Source organism: Corvus kubaryi, unplaced genomic scaffold (assembly GCF_017639235.1).
Source record: "Corvus kubaryi isolate FWS band 111438036 unplaced genomic scaffold, C.kubaryi_AGA036_p1.0 split3-73, whole genome shotgun sequence".
Lineage (NCBI taxonomy): Eukaryota > Metazoa > Chordata > Aves > Passeriformes > Corvidae > Corvus > Corvus kubaryi.
In genome coordinates, this window is record NW_024582091.1 from 5,277,482 (window position 1) to 5,290,981 (window position 13,500).

The 13,500-nt window shown below is 34.9% G+C and overlaps 1 protein-coding gene across 5 annotated transcripts in view; it reads right to left on the reverse strand.

Moving 5' to 3' along the window:
* COL21A1 (collagen type XXI alpha 1 chain) overlaps positions 1-13,500 on the reverse strand; it is a 96,638-nt gene that overhangs the window by 53,816 nt on the left and 29,322 nt on the right. For 3 of the 5 annotated variants that reach the window (XM_042016966.1, XM_042016965.1, XM_042016967.1), the window contains exons 4-10: positions 10,931-11,099; positions 10,582-10,798; positions 8,670-8,843; positions 7,653-7,730; positions 5,317-5,325; positions 3,775-3,858; positions 1,582-1,644 (exon numbers count right to left, since the gene is read on the reverse strand). In XM_042016966.1, coding sequence (XP_041872900.1) covers positions 1,582-1,644; positions 3,775-3,858; positions 5,317-5,325; positions 7,653-7,730; positions 8,670-8,843; positions 10,582-10,798; positions 10,931-11,099 — 794 coding nt within the window. Of the gene's footprint in view, positions 1-1,581; positions 1,645-3,774; positions 3,859-5,279; positions 5,326-7,652; positions 7,731-8,669; positions 8,844-10,581; positions 10,799-10,930; positions 11,100-13,500 lie in introns of those variants that run through there. The other 2 variants (XM_042016968.1, XM_042016969.1) reach the window with 2 other exon arrangements.

A 13,500-nucleotide genomic window follows, 5' to 3' on the forward strand; every position in this document is an offset into this window, starting at 1 on the left:
AGAAACATTAGTCAGTTAATAAAGCTATAAGATTTAACTGCAAGCACTTCAAATATCATAAGTTCTTCAGCAAAGTGATACAATTTCTCCTTTAGTGGGGCTTCTTGATTCACATTCTGAGATACTTTTGGTTATCTTTTTTATGTTCAGATAATGCCCATCTATGCACACTATGACTCACAGGAAAAAATAAGCCATAATTGTCAGATTACAAAATTACAGTAATACAGTAGGTCTACAGTATCAATTTATTTCTCCTTCATTATTCATGCTGTTACAAATTTCAGTGCTTATGGGAAGATAAATAGCCTTGAAGTGGAAACCTGTTCATAAAAGTATGAAAGAGTCATAACAAATTGTTTCTAAAATAATCTGTTGTAGCCGACTGGATGCTTCAGAAATGAAGTCTTAATCTCTTTGTTAAAAGAGAGAAGAGAAACTGACATTTCCCTACCAATACCCAGTCCATTCTGCTTTCATTAAAACTTACATGATATCACTTTATTTTTCAAAATATCAGACTTAGCTGGATTAAAGGCAGCCCTGCTATGCTTATCAATACTGCAAACCTATTTCCAGAAATCAGCATGTGATGGACACCTTCTCCCATGCAACTCCAGGTTCAGACAGTTTGTATAACTGTCTTTTATAGGAGATCAGAACTGCTCTTCCTAAGCTTTAGCACCACCAATTATCAACTGAAAAGCTATTCTGATTAAATACACTTCCCCATTTTCAGGATTGTCTAAAATCAAAACGCAGTATTTTAAAGCATTGAATGTTTCAATTCAGATTATCATCTCTAATTCTGGTTCAAAAAAACTCTGAAGATAATAGCTATCAAAAGCTGTTTAAGAACAAAAGTATAAAAACATTTTATATCACAGAAAAATTTAGGATATTTGTTTGTGGGACTGATGAAAAAAATCATGTACACACCGCTCATCTGGGCCATCAGGGTAACCATGGTCAGGTTTCAATTTTAAAACAGGGAAATTTTCAATTTTTAGAAACAATTACATTTCTTGTTTTCAGCACCTATTTTCTTCCGGTTAAACTAACTCTGCTTACAGATGGAATCACCAGTTCCATTTGTTAAATGAACCAGTTTGGAACTACAAAACATCTATATTTTTAACATTTTTCATGTATATCTACATATTTTGAGGGACTACTTGAGGTAGCCTACAGAGAAATTACATGAAGCAAGCAGCAAGCCCTAAAAAAAACCAGATAGGATTTTAGGTGACCTGAAGAGTTTTCTAGTGAAAAAATTTTTAAGGAGTAAAGACTGAAGGTGGTAACATAACTGCTGCAAAGTAATGCAAAGACCGACAGGAGCACACACAGCCTGCTCTCTGCTTTACAACAGTACTTAACTCATACTTACAGTATTTTCCTTGAAACAAAAATAGTATCATTGACACAGTCATACAGCTGTTACATGCAGATAGTGCTTAAATGACATTCACAGTTTCAAAGAATGGAGACAAAATCATCTAAATTTCAAAAATCGTGTTCCATGTTTTTTCTCCTGTTAGTTTTACATTTACAATATATGACTAAGTTTTTAGTACTCACAGGCTTACCATCTGGACCAGGCAGACCAGGATAACCATGATTCCCAGGCTGCCCAGGGTCACCCTGTGGAAAAGCAACATGTGAACACACAAAATACATAAGCATTTCAATATTATAAGAGTATTTTAAAATTAGCACAATGAACCTTAACCCTAACACATTCCACAAAACAGTCTCTACAAGGCCAGGGACCTACTACTGAGGAGCAATTCCTACAGTGAAAAAGAACTGATCTTTTTGGGGAAAATTCTCCCCTACTTCTCCCCAGCTTCTTGTGCAGTACTTGGAGAAGTCAGTCCACACACGGCTACAGCACAAATTTGACTCACCAACTCAAAAGCTTTCAAGTCTTTTAACATTTTAATCAACAGAAATAGAAACACTTTTCATCAAATAGATGAAACAATCCGTATTAACGAATTCATTAATGAAGTAGTTATTTTCTGAAGAAATCTCTTACTTGCTTTAGCTGAGCCTAATTCTTAAGATAAAAAAAACTAAAAAGGCAAGAGACAGGATTAAAACCTGCAAAATAATAAACTCCTCTCTACCAATTGCTTTCTGAAAGAGATATTTTTGATATTTCCTCTTAAAAGCCATTGCAATTATTTTGATAATCACTGTTATGACCAGATTAAAGTAAAAGAAAAGTTGCTTCCCAAGGCTTCATGTTTATGGCGATACAGCAGGAACTTAACATCCTACTCAACATATCCTCCTAGAGTATTGACCTTTTCTGTTTATTTTACTGACAGCTTTGATTTGAACTCAGCAAAATCCAGTAAGGCTTGATCTATAAAACCATTTTACTTCAGCAGGAGTGTTAAGCAGATACCGATTCTTCAGCCTCAACCATCAACAGATCTGTGGGTCAGTTAAAATTGCAGAACTGTTATAAACAGGAAGGATATTAGAAGGGAAACAGGAAACTAGTTTTCAATGTGACTGTGAAAAAATATCTTTTCACATATAAACCACAGAAGTGTAATGCTGAACTAAATGAGAGAGAATATAGAATAATGTCTCTTTTGAAAAGCATAACAGTTATCATTTGCTAAACAAGTAATAAGTTACCCAGAATTATTGTTGTCCAAATTAAGAAGTCCAGATTTGGGATTTGAGAAAAATAAATTTGCTTTCAAATATACTATTTAACTGTGAAATTTTGTGCTTTTAACTTGAAAAGCTTAAAATATCAGTTACTTCTATTTTTAAATTGCTTTGATTTAATTCAACTTATTGTACCCCACTAATATCACAAGCACAAAAATTAAGTTTAAATTCATATGATTCTAAAGTCCAGTATTCAAAAGTTAATAAATACTGTAACTGAGATAACCTATTCAATCTTAAATTGCGTTACTTTTCACTTTGTGCAGCCTTTTGTGTTAGGCACCATCTTGTCACCTGTATTATTCAATTATCCCCAAACAAATTGTCATAGGTTAGCATTGTAGTAGAAAAATTGCATGTAAGGCAATAGGCATAGGTCATCTTAGTTCTGAAATTTCACATTCCTTCTTACTTTACAGGAAGTGGTTTTCAATTCTCTTAAAATTATAAATACTTCATTCTCTTTCCCTCTCTCTCTCTCTATCTCTTTTTCTCTAACATGGTAAAAAGAGAATAAAAAAGGTAAAAGACCACAGAAATACATTAAAAAATAATGATGATCTCTATATTGTGGATTTCAACTCCCTGATCAGAAACCTTTTCCACTGTATCAAGAAGCCCTTTGACTTGAGGTAGCTACAGCATACTGTAACCTCTTATGATGACAGCAGAGAAGGTTTTTATCCATTTGCTTAATGAAAGACAAGTGATTTGGGGTTTTTTTCCTACACTTATAAATAATTCTGTAAGCACTGCTTAGCACAGTTACTGAGAAAGGTACTAAAGCAAAATACTGGGGAATCAAGTTTGTTGTGTTAGACTTCAGCAGCTTCGGTCTAGTTCTCATTTTAGTTCTTCATCAACACTGAAAGGAGGTCATCAGCACAGCTAAAGTGGAACTCTCCCAGTAAGCATCCAGTTCATTCTTTTACGAAGAAGGAAGAAACACCCCTCTCCATTAAAAGGCTTTTGTTAGAAAATCATTTAGTTCTCAAACAATTAGCAGTGCAACATCATTTGGTGAAGAGTAGCAAGGAAGCACAGGTCATATATGCTCAACAAGACAGAACAGAGACTTACTTTGGGGCCTGGAGGTCCTTGCTTTCCTGGTGGGCATATGCAGGGGGCAGGTGTTGAGCCTACGTCACTGGGACCGTTCATGCACTACCAAGAGTGAAAACAGCCATCAGCACATATGCCAAAGGCAGGCAACAAACATATTGTAACACTGTATGAAGCTGACTTTCCTTAGGCTGCCTTTCACTTAGGTCCTGGCATTCACTCCCTTGTTCAGATGGAACCTCTGCTTATCTGAATATTGCCCTCCAACTACTTTTCATGCATGAAATCATTTTATCCAGAATAAAAATTAAAAAAGTAAGTACCAATATTGGGCTGATACCTGTAACTTCATTTTTTTCACAAATATTTTGTCATATAGTTTGGTAATTTTAAATCTTGCAACATGACTCTTCTAGCTAATTTATATTCATAATTTGAAGTGTGATCAATTCTCAAATATAAAAATTTCATTTAAAAATGTGTAAAATGATGTAATAAATAAGTATAGCATATTGATCCCAACCATTGGCATGCTATCATGCATAGCAAGCCTGAAAAGATAAACCCCAACTCTCCTACCTCCTAGGCATGTGCTCCAACTATGAAGCTACTTGAGGAGAGGCAGGACACACCTGCTACCACCGACTCCTAGAGGTCACTAGTCCTGGTCCCAAGAGTGCCCATCCTACAAAGACCATTAGGTGACCTCCTCCAAACCATGCTCCCTGCAGCAGTAAACACTAAACCTCGGCAGATCACATAACCCTCTAGATTTTTTTTTTTTTTGTGATATTTACTTCTCACCATTAAACCCCACATAAAACCTCAGTGCTTTACTAAGGCAGGCAAGGGGAGAGCTACTAAGTAAAATCTCTTATAGGTACATCTGTACTAAATCTATATGTTGAAGTTAGATTCAGTGAATTCTTTTTCACCCATCAACCCTAACCCAGCAAGTTCTTAGAGCTATGGAAAGGCAAAAATTTAAGAATCCAAGCTGCAAAAAACAGATTTGTATTTATTATCTAAAACTTTCCATAGCAATTTACTCATATTTTCAAGAATAATGACACCTTTTAAGACGTTTTTTGAATGGAATTCTTTCTTGGGGTCAAATGATTGATCAAAATGCAGATCCATGTTTCTTTTGCAATGGTACAAGTTGGGAGTTACAGGGAAGGTTAGGGAAGCTGTCATATTAAGCCTTCAGATAAGCTCCGGTTCAGGGAGTTCCCATTAGCACGATGCAGGTAACAGCTACCTGACTATGCATATCCCCCATCCCTTTGCAAGTGTCCAGCCCTGCAAATAGCAGCAATTAAATCCAACTGGGGGAAAACATCAGACCACTTATTCTAGTAAACATGTGTTTTTTAACAAAAATTCTTTTTAATTTTTCTACTGACTAGAGTTCAAGCAATGGAAGTCCAGCACTCTTAAACTTAGCAAATCTCTGTCCCCTTTTGAAAACAAAGTGTATATTACCTAGAATATTAAGAAGCTTATATAAAGTCAAATACTACCTTAAACTGAGTTTGAGTAGTTTAGGATCAAGCCTACCTCTCCATTCTGAAACAAGAAGAAACACAGTTTAAAAGTATAGCAATATTTCTAAAAAGCAAAATCCACTTATTTGGAAACATTATCAAAACCAATCATAACTTATGGGCTGTAACCGTCAAGAAATTATAATTCAAATTTTTAGACTTTCTGAGACTTATGTGCAGCTGCTATCCATGCATATGAAATTAATTTAGCTAACTGTGTTTAAGGGTCTGTCAATGGGAGTAATCAGTAGCAATTTTTAAAAGACAATGACAATTAATACTAAACCACGTCAATATTTACACATTAAATGTTTAGATTTGGGTCAAACCTTTTACAAGAAGTAACTTCTCATCAAAAATTTCCTCTGCTTATTCATTCATGTCAGAGAATGTACCAAAATATTTCTGAAATCTCTGATCTCTGCCTGAATCCAGCATCTGGGAAAACACAGAGCAGCACAGAGGCAAGGCTGGCTTTTTCTTGCTTTCCTGTGACTGCATTAGACTCTGCTAACAATTGATTTTTGTTCCAGTATATACCACAGAACAATCCAACCCCCAATACTTCAGCAGAGCAACCATGAAATTGTCTGTCTTAATAGTTTAGTAGCCACCATCAGCTGCACTGTCCACAGGAGTATTCTAATGCATGCAATCACTGCAGATTCCATACACACAGAGACAGAGAGTGCTTCCTCTGTATTCAATTTTCAGCTTAAGCAACCCCTTGAGAAAGTTTTCATTTTCCGTGGATCACAGAAGGAGTTTAAAATTACCATGCAGCTAGGTATCTCTGGGAAAGGGGATTAATTCGAGCTGTAATTAGTACATATAGCCTCTGCTCATTTCAGGAACTCTGACACAACCACACTGACAGAATACAACCACAAACTACATATTCCTCCTTGAAGATCATCCAACATTTTTATTTTCTGAAGGAGTCCAGAATTTCATGGGTAAAGTCCAAATTAAATTTACAACAACAGCCAGTGAAACTAAAATGGCAAAAAGCAATCTTTTGGCTTCAACTCCCTTGATAAATTGCAGTGAACATAAGATGTGACAGACTTTTTAATGTTTGCTTTCTTTATGCAAAATATTTTTCATTTGATTACTTTTCATATCCTATTTTAATTTGTAAAGAGCAAAAAGATGTGGTGCAGTTAAATAGCCAAATACTTTATTTTCTTCAAGATTCCAACCTAATTTTACAAAAGTCTCCCGGCACCCATTAGTTCTTGACACACAGAGTCAGAGTTCCAAACAGCTAATAATCCAGTCACCTACTTGCTGCTTGACTGAAAGTTGTGAATTTTGAAAAAGCCCTGATAAGGATGCAATAGACACACTGGCCCCAAAGAGGAAGAAGAAAAACAGACTAGCTGGCAATCCATGCCAGATTGAGAAAAAATAAAATCTGGATGCTGGACATTCAATGGTTCTATTGTCAAACCAGCAAAATGATATTAAATCAAATCACAACATGAGGATTGTGGGTCTATATAGTAAGACACTGGAGGCAGATAATCTTTAGCTCAGTTTGTTTTAGATACCAAACAAAGGAGAGTATTTTTAATCTGCATGTATAAATCAATCTCATGCTCATGCTTTGAGATGGGAACTGAATGCTTAAATGTGGCTCTGTCAGTCATGACTGGGTTCTAAATCTGTTTGTGTATGTTTTACATTTCAGTGCATAATTGAGGACCAAGAGAGGGCCAAAGAGAGGGCCAAGAAAAGGCCAAAGGGTCCCCATAAACTTCCTAATTGTGCACATGAATCATAGAATCCTGGTTTTATTTCTGTCTTATCTTTAACATACTTCTTGAAATCTTGGCAACATTTCGGATAATGGGATATTTATCACAGACCTCAGCATAGATATTTCTAAAAGGAGAAGGTGATTTAGAAATACAGGTTTGCCGATTATGTACCAAAATTTAACAAATTAAATGACCTGACAAGTAGCAAGGAGTATATCAGAAAAGTTCAAAAGTCATATTTAAAGAATTTTACACAGAAAAACCTAGAAGTTTTATTAATCTATAGTGCTTAAAATCTGAAATTTTAAGAGAGGATGCTGAGATTCTTCTATACTCATATATATATTTATCAAATTTACACCATTAAATACCTAAACTAAAACAATTTGTAAAAACCTTTGTGAAAAAATAAGGCTGAAAATAGACAAAGTTTGTGTCACTTGATATTTCACAGGTAACAAGCATGTGTTTGCACCAGCTGAATCAATGTAGCATAACTTGTTTTAAAACTTCATTAAGTCAGCTTTAAACAGGGATTTGTGAAAAAATGCCAAATAGTCCTCAAAAGTTCATCTATCATACTCACAAATCCTGGGATCTCACAGACTGTTTCTCGATTATTTTGCTCTGGGTCACAGTAGATTCGCAGTTTTTGTATATCAAACTGTAATTCAAAACATAAAAGACTCTTTAGAGGTCTGCATGTTCACTACAGTTAAAAATCAATTAAATAGATAGAAATATTCTTAGGCTACTCACAATGATTCATATGTGCAACCAATTAAACATACTGTAACAAAATTATTTAAATAAAAATAATCAATCCAAGAATTTTTTAAAAAATAGCAGAAATCACCATCCATATTCACTGGCAATAAATCCAAACACATGCAGCACAAACTACACTAGCTTCCAGTACCATTGAGGAAACAAGTTAACAGCACAGGCAAACCCAACCTTTTTCTTTTTACCTTAACAGACCTGGGAAGATGCTTCTGCACAGACCTGCTCGTATTAGATGTAGGATTAGTAAATTCTGATGAAGCATCAGAAGGCATCCCTAATGTTTAGTGTTTAATATACAACATAAATCTTTAAAAAGCAACCAATAAAAACACTGGCATCAGGTAAACAAAAGTTTGTGCCATTCTGCTTTGTTGGTATATTCTCAAATAAAATGAAACCACTGTCAGTTTTTCTAGCATAAACTATCATGACTGCAAAGCATGGAGAAAGAAACTTGACCAAAATTTTCCTCTTTTACCAGCATCACCCATACCCTGATGGAAGGAAATCATATGCAAATGTCAAGCACAGAGGAAATTTCCTACTTTGAGACACAGTTTCCCAAATTCAGGCAACCACGTTGCATCAATTTTGTCCTTGAAATCAGTGACACCAATTAAGCATCCATGTCACAGGATACATCACTTGTTCTAAGTCCTCCTGACCATTTTTTTTCTCTCTTAACTATTAAAATTTTGTATACTGAATTTCAGTCTACTGTAAGTTAGAAGAGTAAGCTCTAGAAAAGAGAAGACACCAATGCAATGTTAACCTTCAGCAGAATTACTGAATTACTGTAGTTTTAGCGTATGCCTACCTGTACCGTTTCCTCCTTTCCAGAATACTTTCCAATTTGGGTTAGGCCACTGATGTAAATACCCAAAACAGGATGTAATGGCTTTGTTTCAATTTCTTGGCCATCTATATACAAAGTTACAAAGTCTTCTGTTACTAAGAGACGAATCTGATGCCAGCCTTCATCAAACAATGTCTAAGAAAAACGAAGAAAACAACATTGTTTAAAAATGCCTTCGATTTAAATAACAATAAAACTGCACTTCAGCAATCAAACTGCTGCTAATGGTTGAGATGACCAAGGTTGCACATTTTCCATACAAATAATTCTAAACTGTATAGGCAAATAAAGTATTGCCAAGTAATATTGTAATTGAAAATTTGGCAATTGGTGAAAATCAATCCCTATTTCAGAATTCTTTTATAACTCACATAGATTTTTTTTTTTAGTCTATTACCTTGAACATGCTCAAACCTGTATTTGTTAAAAATATGCAGCCAGAAGCCTATTTTTCAGCAGGGGTATAATGTCTCAAAACACTTCAGATCATCAATCATGTTGAAAACAAATTGGTACTTGAAAGTCTTTCTACTTCATCTCTTATGAAAGAAAAGATGGTGTGCTATTGGTGGAAAGAATCCCAATACCATAATGAGCAAACCAGGCATTACTCTCACAAAACCCCAGGCTTCTAAAGCTTTCAAAAACAATCTAGCTCTTCAACCAAGCCTAGCTAAATTGCACAGAGATTAATCCCACACTAAATTCGTATTTCATAACCTGAAACATACATCTTTCAGTATGTTATAAATCTGTCACCTTTTTTAGACCTAAACAGAAATCAAGCATACTTCATTTAATAATATACACCCTCTGAAAGCACCTCTGTTTCTATTTTATTTTCTTTTGCAGATTGTATTTTTATTTATTTGCAATGGCTCTCATTAGAAGACAAAATAAACAACAGATCAGAATACATAACATTTCCATTTTCCAGTGAAAGTGATAAATTATCATAAAGGTTTATTAAAGAAAAATTATAATTAAGAGGATATTGATATTTATAGTGTGTTTAGACACACATAGCTCTAAAAAAGCCATGAAATTATTGTTCTTCTTAATAGCAAGGCAAGCATGGAGAAACACAACAGAAAAAAAACCCACAAAAGTTGTGTTTTCATGGTGAAATTCATGGATACCTGAGACTGCTTGAATAAGACTGATTGGTCATTGCAGCTCCCAGAAATAGATAAATACAAATTAATTATTGACTTGAAACTGAATTTTCTCACAGTTTCTGGTAAATCAAGTATAACACAGCTTCTTAAAAAAATAAAATTATTTCGACTACTAATAATTATAAAAAGTCAGAGGAAATTTGGAAACAAAAAGAAGAAATTCTCCATCCAGTAACAGAAGGATAAAATACCTCTCCCTCGAAAAAGCTTAGTAGTTAAGACCTATTCCTTGGATAGGAGTCCTTCCTTCACTGAGGATTTATATTTAAAATTCTTTCAGCCTGATTTGGAGTAGGGATTTGAATGCAGGCCTCCGCTTCCCAGAAAAGTCAAACCCACTTGGCCATGAAGAGCTCCAGCAGCAAATCTTTCCCATTATTTGTCTGCTGAATTAGCCCTCTCTGTTCACTTAAATAATATTCCCTGTGGCAGGAAGGGCAATCTCTGGGCTGCACATATTCCTGCTACAAATGCAAGAATGCAGTCATTCCACCTCCATTCCTCTGTCTCATCTGCAGCTAAGACAATCTTTCTTACAAGACTGGAGTACTTCACTGGAAATTACTGAAGAAAGACTGAAAGAGAACTTTCATATTATACTAGAAAACAATAAAACTGCTTTGCACAAAGAGGGGAATAGTGGAATAATGAGTACTTAAAGAAGTATTCCATCATGATAGTGACATACTCCTTACCTTTACATGAGGTGCAGCAAAAGTAATAACTTGTGTGCCATTTATTAAACTTGTTGTAGTGAATGATAATGTTTTCTCTTCTCCATTAATAGTGACTGCTATCTGTGGCCTCTTATCTAGACTCAGGATTCTCCATAAATCCCACGTCTTTTTTACTTTAAATCTTTGAGTGGAAACAAACACATAGGATGGAGGGAGACCTTCTGGAAACACATTCCTAAAAAAGGGGGAAGGGTGGAAAAAAGAAGACAGTACTTGAACATTCATATAAATTTTAAATAAGTCCTTCTCATTTAAAGCAAAAAAAAAATCTTACTGAAGATAGAAGCATATTTATAAAATTCAATACCTTGTTAATTCTGAGAGGTCAACATGTGAGGTTACTTCATAAGCTTTTGCATTAGTGGTTGATATTTGAATTCTCTTTTTAACCTTTTTCTTCACACCTAATCCTACAAGAATGTCAAATCCTTTTTCATCTCGAGCTGCCACTGGAATTCTTGTTGGACAAACAGACTCTGAAAAATAACAAATGTAAGGATAGTTCAAAATATGACTTAAAACTTCCAAAAAGTAACCTTCCACCCAACTAGGTTTTTTTATCATATTTATTTATGTACTTAACTGTCAGTTAAGTACAACATGAGAGAAGTGCTATGCGGGATCCTCAGGGACTTGAAGCAAGAATACTAAGATGTCATATATTACTGCCAATATATTCACATACTATTTTGAAATGTCAGTAATTGTAGTTAAAGAGTATTAAATTATCTGGCTAATAAATATAATTGAATTTAATTTCTAAAATTGTATGGTTTCAAAATTATATACCATTACAGATGTTAATTTCCAAAATGCACTAGCAATTTGGATTTAGCATCCCTCCCAACTATAAAATTAGTTTGAAAATGGAGAAAGGTAGAATTATCTATGACTTTTTTTTTTTTTTAAATTAACTCAAAATGGACTCTGAGCTGTTTTGTCTGTTACACTGAAATCTGCCTGAAGTTATTGTCAATGGAAAAGTAGTGTGTGATATATTTTCTGTGGAAGCGTAAGTTAGCTGCATGTTATCCTGGTTAATTATCCTTACACAAAAACAGTGGGCCTAAGTCGTCTCAAACAAAAAAAGAAAAAGAGATAGGACAGTGAAACTTAATACTGAAGCAAACATTGTATTAGGATAACAAATCAATGAAAAGAAGTTTTTTGTTTTATTAAAATTATGCTAAATTGTGTACAAAAATTATCATTATTCATTTCCCACTGTTTCTTCAGAAAAGCATCAGTTCATAGACAGGGAAGAGGTTAGGAATACATTCCAAAGAAGGGGTGGAGAGTTCTCTAATCTCCATCTGGACCAGTCATGGGCTGGAAAACTCCTGTCTCTGTGCCAGGGAATTATCAGCTCAAAGGTCTAGACTGGCTTCTTTTCATAATACGAGAAACGCTGCATGACTTCCCTTCCTAACCATCCCCAGAGCAGGCAGAAGCTAGCCTATTCTGGCGGGGGAGGCAGGATATATATACTCTAAGAAAACTCTGCTGATTTTCTGTACACCCTGTCTGTCATGAGAAAGGACAATCCATCCCAAGGGGACATGTCACGGGTACTTGGGGCAGCAGCAAGAAGCCACATAAACTCCTCTTAGTTTTCTTTTCCTCCCCACAGCAAAATGAAACCTGACTTCCAAATCAAAAATAAATTATCTGTCTGTTGTACAAGAAAGAATTGCAAGAACTCTGCCTGCATTTTGGAAATTCAAATGTCTACCTCCTGAATGCTTCCAAAAAAAAAAAAAAGAAATACACAGTCCAACAAAACTTTCTTTCTTATTCTTCTCAAAACACAGATTTCAGTCAACATACTTAGGATATTAAGTAAGACTAACAGAACCTTTTTTTTCAGGCTATTTTCTAGTATGCATTGTTGACACAGACCTATTTTCTTAATTCATTTATTTCAAAGCTAGGTAATGGTCATATCACAATTAACAGAGATCACAGACAATCACATACATATACACTGACAAGAAAATGAACACAAGGGTCTCTTATCAGTTACAGTATGACAAATTTGGTTTAAAATCAAAAACTAATGCCAAAATAGGAATACTTTATGTAAGAGGGCCATTATTATGGATCAAGGCCAAAATAACTGTTCCAAACCAATACCAACCAAACAAATTAAGCATGTTGAAAATTACACATTAAGAAACTATTTTTTCTTTCCAGGGGTACATTGATGAATTACATAAAAAATTCCCAGTCAAGTAGATCTTTTTTGGGTCTTCTGGATAATCTTCTGGCAGAATTATTTTGATAACTAACTGAGCCATTAAACAGCATGCAAAAATCAGTGGCAAAATTAAGAGCTGTCTTCTGTTGGAAATGGGGTTGTATTTCCAGTCCATAGTACCAGTCACTTCAACTCTCTAGCCTGTTCTGAAATCTTGTTACCTTCTAGCGTTTTCATAGTTTTCAGATGCTTTATTTTCCTTCCTAAAGTGTGAAATAACTTCATTATGTTAAATCTCAGTCTGTGGCACAAAGGAAGTTTTCTCTGCATCCTCCAGACAAACTTCTGAGGTCTGCATTGGGTTTTCTTTCCTGACACACAATTTTTTTTTTTTTTTTTTGCTATAGAATATTGATAGTACAGGAACATTTGACTTTCAGAATACATATTAAATATTCCTTAAATATCTGGTTCCATTCTGGCTGACAGGTTCAGGAGGTCTTTTTTCCCCTGATGTACTCTAAAACAAACACTAGAGTCCCCAAAAGGCACACTAGAGCCCTTCCCCCACAAACCTGTTCGTAAAAGCAATGCTTGCTCCAAGAACCACCAAACCTCAGCCTCCTTTGTCCAGAAAGGAAATACTGCCCCTGTGGCCTTATATCTATCTTCACTTAATA